General features: G+C 36.3%; 1 protein-coding gene across 1 annotated transcript in view; it reads left to right on the forward strand.

Annotated features, from left to right (window-relative positions):
* LOC150110437 (angiotensin-converting enzyme-like) overlaps positions 1 to 21330 on the forward strand; it is a 169854-nt gene that overhangs the window by 144981 nt on the left and 3543 nt on the right. Inside the window, exons 10-12 of the mRNA XM_090393777.1 lie at positions 2098 to 2242; positions 5574 to 5672; positions 14921 to 15043. Coding sequence (XP_090249903.1) covers positions 2098 to 2242; positions 5574 to 5672; positions 14921 to 15043 — 367 coding nt within the window. The remainder of the gene's footprint in view (positions 1 to 2097; positions 2243 to 5573; positions 5673 to 14920; positions 15044 to 21330) is intronic.

The following is a 21330-nucleotide window of genomic DNA, read 5'->3' on the forward strand; positions in this document are numbered from 1 at the left end:
TGTAAGGTCTTCAGGTTTGGGAAACATCAATGGGAACGATGCATACTCTATGAGAGGAGTTAAACTGGAGGAAGTAGGGGAGACAAGAGATCTGGGGTTGATGATTGATAGAAACCTAAAATTTAGTGGACATATTGCAAAGGTAGTGAAGGTAACACAGAGGATTGCTGCAATAATGGGAAGGACACTGACCTGTAGAAATAAAAAGGTTATCATTCCGTTGTATAAGACTCAGATCAGACAACACTTAGACTATTGTTCTCATATCTGGTCACCAGAATTTGAAGGGTATAAATTAACTGTGGAAAGGGTACAGAGGCGGATAACAAAGATGGTTTCAGGACTGTACAGTGTTAGTTATCAGGATCGGCTGAGGGAGTGTGGACTGCAGAGTTTGGTGGATAGAAGAAGGGGAGGTGATATGATTGAGACTTTTAAACTGTTGAGAGGTGGTTACAGGGTTGACACAGGGGGAGTTCTTTCGCTTGGTTGAACAGCAGGAAGGTGTCATGACAGGGGGTGATCCCTGGATGTTACAAAAGGAAACTGTGAGAAAGAGGGTGAGGAGTGGTTTCTTTGCGTGGAGGGTGGTTGAACCATGGAATGCATTGTCTGATGGAGTGGTGGGAGCGAGAATGGTCAATGCATTTAAGGAGTGGTATGATAGACTTTGTGTTTCCTAGGAGGGACCTCCCTCGATGAGTCTTTTGACTCCATGGAAGCCTGAATATAATAATAATAATAATAATATTTGAGGAGATGAATATACAGTTCAGGTCAATTTGAATAGGTTTTATGAGTGGGCACATGCATGGACCTGTCTGTTCTGTGCTGCAAAGCTGAAGATTCTGAAATTTGATAGACTAGGATATGATGCCAATTGGTGGGGAAATTTTACAAGAGGTAGGGGAGATGAGAAATCTGGGAATGGCAGTGGACAAAGACCTGAAGTTTAGGGTTCACATTGCATTGTTTTTAAGTCATGATATAGAGAAACTTGACATGCAAAAATTAGGTTATGGTTCTACTGTTTAAAACCTTGAACCAGTATCATATGGATTATTGTGCATAGATTTCTTCACCTGGTTTTCAAGAGAATGAGGATATGCTGTAAAAGGTTCCAGAGAAGATTGACCAAGGCATATCTAGTCTTTGAAATGTGGGATATGACAGTGTGGAGGCCTGCAATTTACAGAGCCACAGGAATAGGAGGGGAGCAGGATATGATTGAGACATATGTTAGTAAGGGGGGGGGGGGTGTTACTTGATTAACATGGAAGAAATATTTTATAGAATGAGAGACTGGGGTAGAACAAGAGGTTATCCTTGGGAACCATATGAGCAAGGGGGTAAGGAGCAGGCTCTTTGCATGGAGAGGCATTGCCTGTGAACATGGTGAGTGTGGACACATATAATGAATTTAAAGCATAGTTTGATTTGCTTTATATGACAGTGCTTATGCTTACCTCTCATGATAAGTCTTTGCCTCCATGGAAGTCTCATGTTAATAATAATAATAATAAAACCATTAACATACCATTTCCAATATGAACTGCATATTGGAAATGGTATGTTTGACATCTGTGTCATTGCTTTCAAGTTATTTGCATAATTCAGGTTTGAAATATTACTGATTAGAAATCATTGACTTCCATAACATTGTGCAGAAATCATTCCCTGTGGAATAAATTTAACAATACTCAGTAAAGGATACTATGTGATCAAATTATTTCAGTAGCTTCTTTATATCAAGATAAGAAATCTTCCAAGTATGGAAACATAGCATATTCCATTCCATGTCATGGTTAGTGGAAGAGAAGTTTGCTGTTAAAGTCACAAACTTTTTTTTAAAATATGTATTTATGAATGGCATCAAAAATCCAGTGTTAATAATTGTTGCTGAAAACATTTCCTAAAACTTATTAACAGTTATTTACACTTAGTAGTAAAAATAGCCAGTAATAGACCAGCATCATTTGATTAACAGACTTATTTCTTAGTTTAATTTTAGCTGATATACAAAGATGCGTATGATTCATTTATTTAAGTTTATTATATTTCTTTTTATAATTAACAATGATGAATTCTTTTTCATAGAAGGAGATCTCAACTATCTTCTGACCATGGCTTTAGATAAGGTAGTTTTCCTTCCATACGCTTATATCATGGATCTCTGGAGATGGAAACTGTTTAAAAATGAAATTAACACTAATGAAATGAACACAAAGTGGTGGGAATTGAGGTAATCTTAATAAATCATCATATTATGCATAAAAATATATTATAAATATGATGTGTGGCGCATTCAAATTTCTATTTTTCCTGTTAATTAACAAATTAGAATGTTGCAAACAGAGTAGGCTCTGACACCATTTGTTGTCTTTTTTGGTTAATGATGATCACAATAAGCATTATTGTAATAACACCACCATGAAGCTAATAGTGACATCTTATTGTAATGTTATTAAATGTTTTTTTTTTTAAATGGACCCATAAACTGAAAGTTAGGACTCGCTTCACAATTGAATAACAAATATATAGAATAACATTACCATTTAAACTTACAGCAAAATTAGAGGCATTCAAATTATTAAAATTGATAGAAATAGGGAATATTATAGATCCATCCTTATTTCATAGCTGAATACGTAGAAACTTAAAAGTCTTGAAAAAGACCAGATGATACAATGCTCAGCATTGGAGATATCTTGGCTTGCACCACTTAAAAAACACAAGCTCTGTCCAAGAGCCTGGATGTTCACCTTTTATGAGTGCATTGATAGGTTTCACTGGCATGACAACTGTTTTGCTGGCATCATCAGTCTGAATGATACCAGCAAGTTTTTATTTTTATTTTTTGCAGGGAAATCAGTGTTCCAGAAAAGAAAGATAAGTTGTAGAATGCTACATGAGTTACTATTGTTCAGTTTATTTGTTCATGATGTGATGTGAATTAGCAGACAAATGTTCAGTTGTTTGATGATTAGGATTAATAGGTGGGAGATTTACAAGAAGAAATGCTGATGTATTGCTTGTTTCCACAAATGGGACTCTGGTGGGGGCACATATTGCTGTCTTACACACACATCTTCTCTAGTCGTGAGGAAATGCTAACTACACCTCTAGATGGCAGATTATTATTATTATTATTATTATTCAGGCCTCCATGGAGTCAAAAGACTCATCGTGGGAGGTCCTTTCTAAGAAACACAAGTCTATCAAGACTCATCGAGGGAGGTCCCTCCTAGGAAACACAAAGTCTATCATACCACTCCTTAAATGCATTGACCACTCTCACCACTCCATCAGGAAATGCATTCCATGGTTCAACAACCCTCCACGCAAAGAAACACTCCTCACCCTCTTTCTTACAGTTTCCTTTCGTAACTTCCAGGGATGGCTCCTTGTAATGACTCTGTCCCGCTGTTCAACTAAGCGAAAGAACTCCCCAGTGTCAACCCTGTAACCACCTCTCAACAGTTTAAAAGTCTCAATCATATCACCCCTCCTTCTTCTATCCACCAAACTCTGCAGTCCACACTCCCTCAGCCGATCCTCATAACTAACATTGTAGAGTCCTGGCACCATCTTTGTTATCCGCCTTTGTACCCTTTCCACAGTTAATTTATCCCCTTCAAATCCTGGGGACTAGATCTGAGAACAATAGTCTAAGTGTGGTCTGATCAGTCTTATTCAATGGAATGATAACCATTTTATCTCCACAGGTCAGTGTCCTTCCCATTATTACAGCAATCCTCTGTGTTACCTTCACTACTTTTGCAATATGTCCTCTAAATTTCAGGTTCCTATCAATCATCAAACCCAGATCTCTTGTCTCTCCTACTTCCTCCAGTTTAATTCCTCCCATGGAGTATGCATCGTCCCATCGATGTGTCCCAAACCTCAAGACCTTACCTTTTTCTGCATTAAGCTCTCTCCCCCCATTCATTTGCCCATCTATCTAGCTTATTCAGATCCTCTTGCAGAGCTACCACATCTGCATTATTACTAATAACCCTTCCCAGCTTCGCATCATCTGCAAACAACTGAATATCTCCTTGCAATCCATGGACAATGTTATTGATATAAAGGTTAAACAATATAGGTTCCAGTACTGAGCCCTGTGAAACCCCATTTGTAACCTTCTGCCTCTTTGATATTGCTCCACCATACACAACTCTCTGATACCTATCGGACAGCCAATTCTGAATCCAATTGACCAATCTGACATCCAGACCCATGTGCTGCAACTTGAATATCAGCTTATCATGTGGCACCCTGTCATATGCCTTTGCTAAGTCTAGGAAAATGGCAGCATATGCCTTTCCCTCATCTAATGCTCTTGTAACTTTATTATAAAAGGCTAGCATATTGCTAAAACAAGAGCACCCCTTAACAAATCCATGTTGACTCTCACAGATAACATTACCTTCATCTGCCCAATGCTGCATATGGTACCTCACTAGTTTCTCCAAGATCATACTAACTACTGATGATATACAAACTGGCCTATAATTAGACACTTCCAGTCTGCTACCACCCTTATGCAATGATGGCACTATCTTACCTTCCTTCCATTCCATGGTCACCCTTCCTGCAGCCAGACTTTCATTGAAAAACCAGGTCAAAGATTAGATACTTTACTTTTTGCTGATGATCAAATAATTCTTGGAAATAATGAAGCTGAACTGCAAAAATCATTATGCAGTTTAAATAATCTAATAAAAACATATGGTATGTATGGAAATATCAACAGACAAAACAAAAGTCATGACATTTAAGGGTGCTAATCCAATAAGAAGCAAAATAGTAATAAACAACAAAATAATAGAGCAAGTAAATACATTCAAATATTTAGGATGCACAATGTCATATGAAAATGAAGCTAATATAGAACTGAAGATATCAAACTTTTTAAAAGTAACAGGTATTATAAATGAAATTTTTAAACTGAATTATGTACAAAAACACACTTGAATAAGAATCTACAATACATTAGCTAAACCTATAAAAGTAAGGCAGTCCATATCTCACTGCCATAAAGTAAGACAGTGAGATATGGACAATAAAAAAAGCAGATGAAAGAAGAATTGAATCATTCGAAATGAAATTTCTGTGCATAACTGAAGGTGTCACAATAATAGACAAAATGAAAAGCAGCGAAATCAGGAATAAACTTGGAATTACCCACTCCCTAAATGACACAGTTATTTGCTATAGAAAAAAAATGGAAAGAACACATACTGAGAATGAATAGAAGTAGAATACCTAAACAAATTCTAAATTACTACCCAAAATGTACCCGATGCAGAGGAAGACCCTTAAAAAGATGGAATTGAGTCCAGAACAGGCCAATTGGTCTATAAGCCTGGAAAGGAAGAAGAAGATGATATTTAGATTTACTAGTGAATTTCCTCTAGAATAGCATTTTACTTATAGAACTTTTGTTGAGACATTCTAGTAGTTTGTGATAAATTTCTTATAGTAGTGTTTACTATGTGACAGTCTATTGCAATTGTAAATTAACTCATTTCATAAGATATTGTTTAATATTGTCATGTCTTCGCTTTTAGGTACAAATATCAGGGCATCTGTCCGCCTATAAAAAGAACAGAGGACGATTTTGATCCTGGAGCTAAATATCATATTGTTGCTGACATTTCATATATCAGGTATTTAATTAATTCTGGTTATTTTGTTTATGTACACTGAAAATAATGTCACATTTATGACATCATTCTGCATTCATGGATTACTGTACCACTGGATTTTCAATATTTTTCGATCTATGGACCTGATGTGTTTGTGTGTGTATATATATATATATATACATATATCCTGAATGGATATACACCAAAAAGTGACATTTTAATACACCTACTGAAGCATATTGGTTCTACCATACAAACTTTATTTTAAGCATAAATATATATATACAGAGAGTCCTGATATATGTAACAGTTATGTCCACAAACTTTATAACTTGCATTTTATGTAAGTCAGATTTAACCCTTTCCCCTGTTAATCACATCCTATCATTTATGTGTTTACATGGGACATGAATGCAATAGTGCATTAATGTGTTTTAAATGTTATTTCTGTTAGTTTCATTTCAGTATGTAATTATTAATGCAAAGTAATATAATAAAATATAGATTGTATGAGAAAATAATAAAAAAAATGTTTAATTTTGCAATTCAGTCTTTTATATGAAATTATCAAGAGATGACTGAACAGTGGATTCTTTCTTCTTTTCATAAAGCTCTTGATAATTAGGGTGAAGACATCATCTATTTCTCTTTTGCCTTTTAAGACCATGAGGTATTAAAATCATTTCTTCAATTGCTTTGTCCACCTTCATATTCATGTTAAAAATGTCTTTATTGGCATTACCAGAAATTTTCATAATGAAAAAGCATTATATTATAGAAGAGTCACATTCAAGAGTGTTGCATGCACACACAGCAAAAGGTAAAGATATAAAGAGGTATAGATGTAGGAAGTCAGTTCAGGCAAGCTGTTTAAAAAAAAAAGAAAGATAAATATTAGTAGTAAGGAAGGATATTATTGTGTTTACTTCATTACCTATACTGGTTTTTAAGTTTGGACTATTGAAATTGTTGATTTTTTTTTGTATGATTGCATTGTCTTTTGTTAAGATTTTATTGTTTCAGTATTGTATCCAATTACATTAATTGTATTCAACATGGCATTCACCAGTTTAAACACTTCACCCAGCCCACCACCATTTAAAGGTTACATTATTCATAGTATATTTGATGATTCTGTAGCTTGCTATGCATGCAGCATGTACATATGCCATTGTTTAAAAATCTGGCTGGTGCAGGACAGGAATGTGTATTTGTGCATGAAATATAGTCTGTGGGAGACTCAGTATTTCAATCTCAGAATTTAGCAGCAGCAGAGATAGTACTTTGGAAATGGGTAAAATTCAATTTGTGGATACCAGTAATGTCTTGAAGGGTGGAGAGAATGTGCATGACATAAATATGGATCTGACTTCGGGCAGGTTGGCAAAGGGAGATGATTTGTTTGATGGCCATGACTGTCTGTATGTGTGTGAATGTCATTTGAAAGTAGATGTGTGGAGAGAGAGAGAGAAGCAGAACTGCTGAGAAAGGAGATTAAAGGGATGAAGACTGAATTGATGAGAGTGACTGAAGATATTAGGAGGGTGAAAAAGTTAGCTGGTGTGAGAAGAAATAGAATAACTGAGGGAGAAGGATGTCAGAGAGCAAGGGAGAGGGGAAGGTGACAGAATGAGAGAGACAGGAAGAGAGGAAATTAGAGAAAGTTGAGAGCATGTGGAAGCAAGGGTGAAAAGAAAGAGGGAAAGTAAGAGAGAGAGAGCAGTATGAGTCAGGGGTGTCAGTGAGAGAAAGATAAATGAATCTGTTCAGAGTATCATGTATGGAGATTCGATGATCTGGGTGTGCAGAATAGACCGCCAGAAATGATACCACAGGAATGGAAGGAATGTATGATAGTTTCATTGTACAGGATGATGCAAAAACTGATATGTCTAACTACTGGCATATCACTATCTCTGGTGTGGTAGTGAAAATTTTAGATAAGTCAGTAAGAACTAGCATACAGAAATGGATTGATAGAAAAGCTATACTCTGCTGCAAGTATCATCATGGGTTTACTAAAGGAAGGTCATGTTTTAGTAATTTGTTCATATTTTATAACAATGTTACAGGGAATGAATACACACAAAATGCTGTTGCATAAACTAGAGAATATGGGATTGTGAATAGTTGACAGACAGATATCAAAAAGTGATATACGGTAGGTGTGAATCTGCTAGATTTAAGGCAACCAGTGGTGTACCATTAGCAAAATACTCATGCCAAACCATCAAAGAGGATGCCGTAGTTATTAAACTACTTCTAGATCCTAGTACTCACTAACCTCTACAGCATCTTAACCATAACTCTTGGCATACAGACTGACCTATAATTTGTAGCCTCGATCTTATCACTGCTTTGGGAATTGCCCCATTGCAAGCATCTTGTTAAACAAATATATCAAGGCTCATTAATTTACTGAAACATCCTCTAAGATAAGCATTAACATCAAGTTTACTTAATTCCTCATACATCTCCTACTTACTTACCATCAGTCTCCTCTCCTCCATTCTCCATTATGAGGATGAAATACCATAACAAATTATATTTATTTAATGTCTGCCAATGATATTATCTACCTGTAATTATTTTTTTGATCTGGCCATTCCTGAACAAACTCTCTGGGATTTTTTCTTGGCCACTGGTTAATTGCTGCCTATACTACATTCTTTACCTAGCCTGATCTTGTGCTCCACATGTGACTAATTATTACCACTCATCTTATGCTTTCTTTTCCAGACCTCTTAATCTCTTCTTTCATCCATTTCACACCTTATTTAATCTCCTGAGCTTTGGAATAAATTCAGAAATTGCTCTATTAAACAAGTCTTGAACAACACTCTAGTAGCACTGATTTCCTTTCCATTCAATCTCTTTCCAAGCTGCAGCTGAGTTTTCTAGTCATTGGCCTTATTTTCACATATATCATTTCTCACAGAAGTCTTCATATCATTGCCACCATTAAGGTTATAATCTCCACTGTCATTCTCATCAACTGAAGGAAGATTCACTATCCCCAGTTCCACTAATATTGTGAGAAGATAATCAAATTCAAGACTCTTGATTCTTGAATGCTCTCTATTACACACTGCCTAAGATAGTTGTCCATTATAAACTTGAGAAATTCATTCTCTTTGCTATCTGATACCTTCTCCTTCTTTTAGTCTATATTCCATAATTAAAATTCCATATAATGATCGTTATTATTTGGTTTACTAAGCCTATATATTTTCTTTTCATCAGTCTTTACATTCCCAGATCTATACCAACATTTTACTAAATATCCCCTCTGTCAAACTTCACTTCATACTATACTGCTATAAAAACCACTATTACTACTATTTCTCCCTTACATGCCCCCCCACCCCACTGGCTGCTTACCCTTCCTATCCTTACAGGAAATGATATATGTAGAGCTGCAATTCATCACTATGCCTCATTTATTCCAAGAATTTTTGGATAACGAACTTCTTGATCAATGCAAGAATTTGTTACTCATTTCTGATACTCCTGTCATTCTTAAAGCAAGCATACCAATTAATATTTGATCTGTAACTAGTCATATCCATGCTCTCTCTCTAACATTTGTGATACAAATCACAAATCCGCCCAACCATCGAATACTGCTCCCACATATGGGGTGGGGCCGCCCAAAAGCTTCCTCAAAATGCTTGACTCAATACAGAGAAGAGCAATCACTTATTAATGACCCATCTCTTACCAACTCACTTCCCTCCCCACTTTCGCACAGATGATCGGTCTCCGCACTATACGTTTTCTACAAATATTTCCATGGAAAATGTTCATCCGAAATAGCATCAATAATTCCCCTACTTAGTACTAAACCCATTAGAACGCGTGCAGCTGCAGCTCAACAATCCTACACAGTGCACCTTGAAACCCACAGGACAAGTTTCTTCTCCTCCTAAATCCCTGCAACTGCTATATCATGGAACAGTCTTCCCCTTGATGTGTTCCCTAAGGAATACAATATACAGTCATTCAAATCCAATGTGAACAAGTACCGTCTTTTCCAATCCATACATGGTACTAATGTTCTTATAGGTTGATCTACCAACCTCTTGTGTATGTGCTCAACATAAAAAAAAAAAAAAATTTGATTCCAGACTCTTGACCTCTCTTCTCTATTTCCACTTATCCTATAATTTATCATAGATTCAGAGCCCTTTCACCTTGCATCCAGGCCATTCCATTATTCCACTGCTGTCTAAACTTTCTAAATATTATCATAATTATTCAAGCATAGCACCTTCATAAGTTTTTGTGCTAGTTTTGTACAAAAATGTGTACAATTATTTATACAGGATATTATTATCACCAGGTGACCATATAGTGAATGACTCAGTGAGAGATCCTCGTTGCAACACAAATCTCAACAAACCATGCCTTAAACTCATTTAATGTCTGCACTCACCTAGCAATGCGTTCTACTCACCACCACTCTCCATACAATGAACCTTTTCCTCATCCTCTTTGTTCATACTCTCCTCATACAGTTTCAAGGGAAGGCTTTTTGTTCTACTAATGTCTTCCTTCTTCTTCAACCCATTACATATGTACTTGTGTCAGTCATATCTCCTCCTCATCTCATCCTATTCACAAGGCTCTGTAAATGGCAGTCCCTGAATCTGCCTTCATACCCTACATTCACAGACTGGAAACTACCTTTGTCAATTCTGTCTAGAATCTTTTTAATATATCTTGATCCCTTTGAAAACCAGGTGACCAAATCTGTGCACAGTAATCCATATCCTGATGCATGCCCAAGTCCACCTCATTATTACATTTGAATGTAATAATTTTTTAAGTAATGTGACTCCTAAACTTCAGATCCCTATGTGCCACCCACTTGCAGTCTTTCATCTGTTCTACCTCATTCAGAACTTTCCCACCAATTGGATACTTTGTATCCTAGCTCTGCTTACCAAATTTCATAATCTTATACTTTTCAATGTTGCGATTATTATTATTATTATTATTACTCAAGACCCCATGGAGTCAAAGACCCATCTGGAAGGTCTTTTTATCATACCCACAATTCATTATACTGTGCTTTAAACACACTCAAATTCTCTGCAGACACCACACTCTCAGGCAAGGCATTCCAATCATTCACAACTCTGGATGAAAAAAATCTGCTTCTCACTCCCCTACTCACACACCCTCTTTATACAGTTTCCAGAGATGACCTCTGATTCTCCCACTATTTTCTGTAGAACCTCTCCCAGCATTGATCCTATAACAATACCTTACTAACTTGCAGGTCTCTATCATATCTCCTCGCTTCCTCCTGTCCACCAGACTCAGCAAGTTGCATTTCTCAATCTTTCCTCATACTCTCGAGATTCCAGAGGTTAGAAACTATCTTACTCAGTTGCCTCTGGACTCTTTCCAACATCTTTTCGTCCTTCTGAAAACCAGGTGACCAAATCTGGGTGCAATAGTTCATGTGTGGCCTAATCAAAGCCTTATACAATGGAACAAAAATCTCCCTACTTCTACAAGTCAGTATTCTTCGCATCATTCCCAGAAGCTTTTGTGTTGTCTTCACAATTTTGGCTATGCGTCCCTTAAATTTCAGATCTTTATCCACTATCACCCACCAGATCTCTTATTTCCTCCACCTCTGATAATATATCCTCACCAAGCATAAATTGTGCATCCCATCTTTGTTTTCCAAATTTTAAAACCTTACATTTTACAACATTGAACTCACATCCCCCACTCCCGTGTGACCAATCACTCAGTTTATTCAAGTCTTGTTGTAAGGCCACAACATCTCTACTCTTCATGGTTCATCCCAACTTTGAATCATCTGCAAACAACTGAATATCTCCATCCAAATCTTCACCAGTATCATTAATATACAAGTTAAACAGTAATGGCCCTAAAACAGACCCCTTAGGCACACCACTAGTGACTTTCCTTTTCCTGAATATCGTTCCCCCATACACAAGTTGATTGAAACCTATCAGATAGCAGTCTCCAATCCAATGCACCAATCTAATATCCAACCCCACCCACTCTAGTTTGACTATCAACTTATCATGCGGTAATCTATCAAAAGCTTTTGTGAAATCTAAGTATATTACTGTGTATCCTTCTCCTCTGTCCAAGGAAGCAGTCACCTTATTGTAATAAGTAAGTAAGTAGATTACTAAAACATGACCTCCCTTTAGCAAATCCATGCTGTCCATCAAAGATAATGCCATTGTTGTCAACCCAATTCTGGATCCTAGTTCTCACAAAGCTTCTCCAACAACTTGACTACAACACATGACACACAGATTGGCCTACAGTTTGATGCTTGAGTTCTATCACCTCCTTTATGAAACAGCACAATCTTGCCCTCTTTCCACTCCTTAGGAACTTGACCCAATGCAAGCCTTATATTAAAAAGATGGTAGCTCTATTCACTTGTCCACTCATATAACCTATTTAGATCTTCTGTAAGGCCACATCTGCTTGACTCCATTTGTTATCTCCAAATCTGCATCTGCAAATCGCTGCATTTAAACCAGAATCAATATCACTTAAATAAACCCCTGCAGCACACAATTAGTGACTTTCCTCTTTCAGGATACTATTCTTCCACACAACTTGCTGATACCTATCTGACAGCACTAACTTATCCAACTTGCTAATCTAGTATCTAACTCCATCTAACATGTTGTACACCAATCTATGTATACACCACAATATATGCATCTCTTTTATCTAATGCATTTGTCACCTTATTGTAGTACATAAGTAAATTGTAAAGCATGACCTCCCTTTAACATGTTCATTGTCAACCACGCGATATCGCGTGATGTGAGTTCTCGTCTTGTGGCCGGTCACGCGTTATCGCGTGGACGTCGCTATCGAGTTTCTAAGCGGGATAGTATAGTAGCCACAGCGAAACGGTGCGTAATATTTATATTTATATTGGCCACTAGGGAAGGGATCGACTTTCGTGGAGTGGGGATGGCCGCCAGCCATTGTCTATTGTTTATGTTAGCCAGTGCGCACAGTGGTGGTGTTCGGACAAGGCGACGACATGACGATTTTGTTTAGTTATTCGTTGATTTAGCGTGCTTGAAGTTTGGTTTTTATTTATTTTGAGTATTGTTTTTTTTTTTTTTTAGTAAGTTCCCTATAAATGTTGATTTTTGATAATTATTTTTTTCTATTTGTACGTTATTTTTTAAAATTCTATGATTATAAAAGACTGATAATTAAAGTTATAATTATTATATTTAAATGTTTTTTATTTGTAAAATATATAACTTATTTGACCGAATTACATATCACGTGATATCGCATAATAGATATTTAGAGTACATAAATCCTATGTACATAATAATAAAAGCATATAAATAATATATTTAACTTTTTTTGAGCACAATAAAAACTAAATAAAAAAATTAAAAAAATTTGGCCACCACACGAAATTCCAATTTTCAGCTTGGCAATGAACGTGTTAACAAACCCATGCTGACATAACAGAGAATACTGCTGTTATCAGCCCACTTATATATTATAGCTTTGACCAACTTTTCAGCACCTTTTCCACAACTCCACATGTACAGCGAATGGCCTGTAGTGTCTGTAGTCTCAATTCTATCACCACCTTTTTTTTTTATGTGGAACAATTTTATTCTCTTTCTGCTCCTTTGGAGGACTTGCTTTTAAACAGGAATGCTGCTGTTAACTCCCTAGAACATTTTTGAGATGCATGGTGTCATATCATCTAGTCTTATTGCATCAGGCTTAATTAGTTTCTTAAATACCATCAGTCTATCCTCTCTTGCTTCTACACTCAAGCATATCATGTTACACTTATGAGGATGAAAACTTGCTGTCCTTACCAACCAAGACATCTCCCTGGCCTGCTCTTTCCACTCCTTATGCAGCTGCTTATTACTATTATCAATCTTGTGCTTCTTCTATCTCTTCATTCATCCATTTAACACTTACCTTATTCAGCCTTTTGACCTCTGGAATATATTCAGGCAATTTGCTTAACTCTTCCTTCCATATTATAGCTGCAAGTTGTATCCTGAATTTTTTATATTCGCCAGCCTTGTACTTCTACATATATTTTTTTCTTCATGGTCACCAAGTAAATAGAGGTGACATCCCATTTATAATAACATCTTCTGATGTATAACAAGATCTAAGACTCAGTTCTCATGTGCCCTCCATTACACACTGCCTAGAATAACCACTAACTCAAGAAATTAATTTCTCTTGCTACCAGATGTCATTTCTTCATGCAGATCTATATTACCATCATTAAAGTCACTTATGATTACCCTTCTCTTGTTCACTAACCCAATTTGCCTACACTTTTCTTTGTTGCCACCCTTCAGATTCCCTAGCCTATAGCAATATGTAACTAAATATCTCTTCCCATTAGTCTTCATCTCACACCATACTCCCACCATTTTTTCCTTGTATCTACATGTCTTGTGCAGACATAATTCACTTGCTACAATTAACAGCATCTCCCCTTCTTGTCCCATGTAAAACATTGTATCCCCCCCCTCCATTTCTATTCCAATCAGAATATCATTTCATATAGCCATGTTTCATTATATCAACAATTTCTAGGTGAATAAACTCAGTCAACGAAACAAGTTAATCTTTCTTATTTCTAATGCTCCTGTTATTTGTGAATAAAAAGTAATTCATTTTTAGTCTATATCAATTCTGTCCATACTACCTCTCTTCTTGCCCATCTAACCTTTATCTCCACTTTCCCAATATGTTGCCTCAGACTTAACTCTCCCCCTTACATTCCAGGCTATCCCATTCCTATGCTGACCATCCCCATATACACATTTGTTATTATTTCCTGCATTGATTCCATGCCATGTCTCCCTGTCCACTCTGACATTCCTCTCACCCGATTTTCTTGTCCATCTTACATTTCTGTTCTCAGAAACTCTCATCTCTAATTACTCTCTCTTTCCATTTACAAGCACTTCAGTCTCACCTAGTCCAGGCTTATAATGGTATAGTATATGCAATTTTTAGTTAATATTTAATTAATAAAAATTAACTATTATGTAATTAATTTTATGACTTTCAGTGTTATATTTTAGTTTTTTTTAATATCTTTGTACCTCATTCTGTCATTTCAATAAAATCTCGTTTTCTTTAAGTGTGTTTATGGATTAAAAATGTTTCCGTTTTTTTTTTTTTTTTTTTCTTGTATACTGACAAGCTCATTATTATTATTCATTTAGTACTTTTTCTTACAGATATTTTGTTAGCTTCATAATACAGTTCCAGTTTCATAAAAGCTTATGCCAAGCAGCTGGCCATTTAGGCCCTCTACATAAATGTGATATCTACAAATCAAAGAAAGCAGGAAAAATTTTAAGGTATATCTAAATTATTCTTTAAAAAAAAAAAAAAAACATCATTGTTGTGGATTTGTTTTTCCTTTATTGAAACATTGAAGAAGAAATGAGAAAGTGCTTGAGTAGTAGAAAGAAAAGAAAATGCACTACACAAACACTAACTAATTGTTAGTGTTTGTGTAGTGCAGCAATCTATTTGTGCTCTGAAAATGGTGTGTATAAAACCAATGAGATATTGGCAGCTAAATAAATATCTTAAAGGTATTTATTTTATTCCTTTGGTACTGTGAGTTAATCCACAAAATTAGAGATGAACAGCCTGTTACTGGTCATAAAATATTCCTTACCTACTGCTCTCTTTTCCATCAAGTTCTTCCATTCATGGTGTAGTATTTGCTATGACTACCATAATTTATTTAGAAGTCTTATAAAAGACTCCCTTTCTTCTTGAAATTGCATGTGCCTCCTTACTCCAGATGTTGTCAAGAGGACATGTTCTTTATGATATCCTTTGACACCATGATCCAATCAATAAATTTCTCTTGATGCTTGTGTTTCCATGTCAGAGGTTTAATGGAGTAAAATCACGCTGGAAAAGGATTGAATGAATGAGACAAAACATTAGAAGAATTAAGCAGTCACACCGACACCTTCAGGGAGTATATTATAACACTTGTAATACACACACAAAAAAGCAACACAAAACTAAGTGAATCATGTGGACAAAAGAATAGAATCCTAGGTAGGGACTCCTCTTTGAGCTAGGTGAGACACCTTCTGTGGCTGCCTATTAGAGGCCTCATTGTAAACTGGGATCTCAAAGGATTATGCCCATATTTTGAGGGAGTTTTTTTGCATCTGTTACTTGATTAAGCAGATTTTTGAGGGCAGTTACAGATTCTTAAAATATTCTTTCACTTTTAAATGTTCTATGATGGAACATTATGGATTTACCAATTGATTCTAAGATGAGGTCAGCAAACTTTTTCTGAGAAGTGCTGGATATTAAGCATTTTACACCTCGCAAGTTAAGAGGTAAAATCAAAAGACAGAAAACAAAACCTAGATTTTTTTTTTTAATTAACAAAATACAGAATATAATTGTGTATGAACAGATTTTTGAGAAATTGGTGAGAAGGATGAGCCTCTGTAGATCGTCAGTAGACAAAGCCCTTTGATTGGAAAGACCTGGTTCGAATTCCATCCAGGACATGAAGCACCTTTATCAGGACTTTTCAAACAAGGGCAAGGTAGTTGGCTCATGCAATGGTGGATTTCCCCCCTCCCCCCGAAACTTGGTTTTTACATCCCTCAAAACAGGCAAACCATGAACATGTGTAGTCCCATGAACACCTTGTTCCATATTTGTTATTCCCTAGTAAAGTAGCATATTGCTATCCCACCAACCATAAGGCTGAGAAGTGAAGTATGGAATTCTTTTTTTTTTATGAACATACAAAGGGGGGGGGGACGGTCTGTAGAGTTCGTTCTGTTCAACACCTAGAACAAAAATGATATTAAAGCAACTGATATAACCACAAGAAAGAACATACGAGGATAAAAGAATATAAGAACATAAATTATCTTCATAACTCTGGTGGTAGTATGTTCTTTCTTGTGGTTATCTTAGTTGCTTTAATATAATTTTTGTTCTAGGTGTTTATCAGAACTTTCCAGAGGGCCCCCCCTCCCCCCCGCCAGTAATTATGCTTAACTGGGGTTATAATTTAGTGTTCCCGGTCATCAAAATTGACTGCAAATGGTAATCAGATAAGACTGATCTGTAATGAGATTTTACATATTTCATCTTGGAAGATGTCTTTTCTGAGTGACTAAATTTGAATATAAACAAATATGCAGTGCCAACTTAAACTTGTGATCGATGCAACACAAAAACACATGGCAATCACAAAACTGTCAAATTAGCACTGTGAGTGCAATCAGTGGCAATGGCAGAGCAATATACAGTCATTGCTGCAACTATGAGTAGCAACAAAACAGCCGTAGATAATAATACACAAACAAATGGCATAACTCTGTCACATTAACACTACTCTATGGATACTGAAATAGCAGTTTCATGATTATGTGATGGAAATCATTTAAAAGCAGTCATGGGTTGTACAATAATAGATGGTGAACTGGATTAGGCCCTCACGCTGTAGTTTGCCAATCCCTGATCTAAAACAGGGTATGCAAAATACAACTCTACCATAATCATGATATAGATATATAATAAATTTAGTTTAATCCTTTATCCAAGTGTGAGCAAACAAAGTTTGCGCCTGAAAGTATCTTCAGGACTGGGTGTGTTGTACCACCTTAACCCAGTCCTGAAGATACTTTCAGGTGCAAACTTTGTTTGCTCACACTTGGATAAAGGATTAAACTAAATTTATTATACTCTAACCAAGTGAAAAATAAACTTTCAACATCATGATATAGAGTTCACTATTCCTGCAAGATCTTCTTGCAGAACAGGGAACTCTATATACACTAGGAACCAAGAGTAAGCAGTAGGTCTTTTGTGGAATGGATAAGGGTAGTTAGTTTCAAATTCCATTTTGAACTAACTGATATGCTTCAGATAGAAGATAGTATTACTAAATTCCTTCTGAAGTAGTCATGATTTGGAGGAAGGATTGATTATTTTTGTAGGAACCAGAAGGTGTAGTGTATATGGCTGAATTCTGTTGTAAGGGAGGCCTCAGTGGAACAGATTGTAGGCTTTGTTAGCTGGTTTTTATGATATATTTTGAGAGGGCAGATGGTGAAAAAGTTTGTGAATGTTATCTCCCTGTGTGAGTGGGTGTCCAGTATATATACTGTGAATTACTGCTATTGCCATCCTCTACATCTGAGACACCAGAAAAACTAGCCAGAATTCTAAAGAAATACAACCTCTGCATAGTCTTCAGATTCCACTTGAAACTAGCTACCCTTATCCATTCTACTGAACCAACCCTCCTCTCTCAGTTCCTGGTGTATAAAGAGAACCCTATTCCTGCAAGTTAGCAGGAATAGGGTTCAGTAATATGAAAAATAGGAAGATGCCATCCACCTAAAAGAATATAAAAAATACATCAGCAGTCATGGCAACTGGGTCTTGCAGATCTTGCATTAGATACTACTCATACTCAATTGGGGAAAACATACCATGCTCAACTGCAGCAAGTTTAGAAAATACTGTTTTTAGAATCTGCAGCTGCCCTCAGAAACTAGCCTAATCCAAACAAATATGAATGTATAAAACTTTCCAAAATAGGGGAAACATTAATCCTTTGAGATGCTAGTTTACAACCAAAGCCTCCAATAGGTGACATACCTATTTAGGAATTTACTCTTTTGTCCATGTGTTTCACTTTGTTTGTTTGTGTGTATGTGTGTGTGTTACAATTATCATATTATTATTATTATTTGATAACCTCCAAATTTTACCAAATAAAAATCTGTTGACTCCAAATTTGAAGTCAATAGATCCATCGTGGGACACCCACTCAACCAGCAACATGTCTATCATAAATAAGCTTCGAAATTATTTACACTACCTGCACTCACAATGCACTCAAGCAATGAATTTTACTCACTAACAACTCTCCATATAAAAAAAAAATCTACTCTTCACACCCTTCTTCACCACATCTTTACACAACTTCCAGGGATGGGCCTCTTATTCTTCCCATCTTAACATCCACTCTTTTTATTTCTTCTGTATTAATCTGAAAGAATCCCTTAACTTGAAGGTCTCTATCGTATCTCCTCTTTTCCTCCTCCACCAACCTCTGTAATCCACATTCTCTCAAACATTCTTTATAGCCAACACTGCAAAGTCCTGATATCACTTTGGTTATTTCTCTTTGGACCCTCTCAAGTGTTTTCACATCATAATGAAAACTAGGTGACCAAATTTGAACACAATAGTTCATGTGGTTTGACCAATGTTTTATAGAGCCACCACTTCCTCATCTCTACATGTCAATGTACTTTTTATCATAACAGTAATACAATGTACAGTCTTTGCAATACATGTGATGTATCCTCAGAACTTCAGTCCATTGTCTACCATCACTCCAAGATCCCAAATCTCATCCACTCTGCATCATCAGCAAACATTTGAAGATCCCCCAGTCAGTCAACATAAAATATCATTAACAAACAAGTTAAACAGTAGGGGCCCCAAGAACAGAACCCTGAGGCACACCACTTTTCATCTTCCTTTTCTGAGCATGGCTCCATCATACATAACTTGCCATTATCATTCAGAGGTCCAATCTCTGATCCATCTAACCAATATACTATCTATGCCTATTCTTTGCAACTTGTACATCAACTTATCATGTGGTAATCTATTAAATGCTTTTGCAAAGTCCAAGATTCTCCCTTATCCAACACATTTACACCTTATCATAAAACATAAGCGGATTGCTAAAACAAGATTTGTCCTTCACAAATTCATGCTGACCATCATAGAGAATCTTATGTTTATCAACCCAATCCTGTATCCTATTTCTAACCAATTTTTCCAACATTTTGATGACAACTGATGACTTCTGTTCTTGAATAATGCTTGTGGAGAGATATTATTTTGCCTTCTTTTCACTCCTTAGAACCTTCCCCACTGCAAGACTGTCATTAAATAACCAGAACAAAGGCATGACTAACTCTTGTGCACATTCTTTAAAAATGCGTGGTGATATGTCATCCATTCCCAGAGCCTTATTAATATCTAACTCAAGCAACAATTGATACTCCCCTCTGATTCCTTCACCTTTAATTCTCCTAATTCTTGCTTCCCTTCTGCATGTTGTAGAGCATCATTCACACCACTATGATATACACTGATGAAGTGTTCATTAAATAATTCCACTATATCATTTGCTATGGTTACTCTGCTACCATAACTATTCACCAGCGTAATTATTTTTCCTCCTGCTGCCACACAGCAGAAAAATTCTCTTGGATTAGCTTTGACCCAACAGGTCAGCCTCCTCTTATATTCTACTTTTTCTTTTTTAAACAAGCTTGTCACTTTTCTGGCCTGCATTTTATATTCTTCATGCATCTGTCACTGCAAACCGTCTTGTACTTTCTCCATAACTTCTTTTGTAACACTGCTTGCTAGATTTCACCGTTCATCCATCTCACTCCTGCTTATTCGCTTAACTCTTGATATGCAGTTATGCATTGCTTGTGTTAGATACTGCCTTATCATTTCTCCTGCATTATCACCATCTTTTCTACATAATTGTATTGATGCCTATTTCTACACAGTGTATTGATGCCAGTTGATTATGGAGCTTCTGATAATCACCCACATTATAGTTTCACATATAGACCTTCTTGATAACTTTTTTCTGTTTGACTACCTTCCAAACCAATGCCTCATGATCACTTTCACCAACAGGTGGCAGTGTTGATACCTTATTTACAACCACATCCTCTGAGGATCACCAAATCTAACACCAATAAACCTTGTGTTGCTTCCATCACATGCTGCTTTAGATAGTTATCTCACAGAAACTGAACAAATTCACTCTCCTTGTTACCATACATTATCTCTTCTTTCCAATCCACATTCCTATAATTAAAATCTCCAATTAGGATCAGCTTCCTTTTACACCCAACTAATTTGTCTAAAAATTACAGTCAATACTCTTCATGTTCCCTGACCGATAACAGCATCATATTAGATATACTATTCTACTGATCTCAACTTCATGCCAAACAGCTTCAAAATCTTCACACATACTACTATTTTCCACTTTGACCTGTTGGACACAATTCCTCTGCTATCATTAACATCATCTTCCTATCCTTTTGGAAAATTCTATATCCCACCATTTCAAGTTGACAGTATATCATCGTCAGTCAACCTAGTTTCACTTATGCCAATTATCTCTGGTCATGCTAATTCAATCAATGCTACAAACTCAGCCCTTTTATTTCAAATACTGCATACATTAGTATACAAGCATAACAAATTCTCCACTCTTTGAAGCCATCCCATCAACACAATCACTTTTTACTCATAGTGCACTTATTACTTATAGTGTACTTCTCTGTTCATCCTGACCAACCCTGTTTCCCTAATCCTGACTCTGATTATCATTTATATTCTTATCATTCCCCCCACTGTTCTGCACTGCATCACTTTGCTCTGCTATAATCACTTCCTCACCTTTTTATCCATCCTCTTCCTACCCTTCCACAATCTCCTTCTCAACCTCTCTCTGACTCTTAGTGGTACTAATTTCATATGAACCCTGTGTACTCTCAATAAACAATTTTCCATCTGCTTTGAACCATTC

The sequence above is a fragment of the Typopeltis vanoorti genome, chromosome 1 (assembly GCF_054136105.1).
Source record: "Typopeltis vanoorti isolate ZY-2024b chromosome 1, IOZ_Tvanoo_1.0, whole genome shotgun sequence".
Lineage (NCBI taxonomy): Eukaryota > Metazoa > Arthropoda > Arachnida > Uropygi > Thelyphonidae > Typopeltis > Typopeltis vanoorti.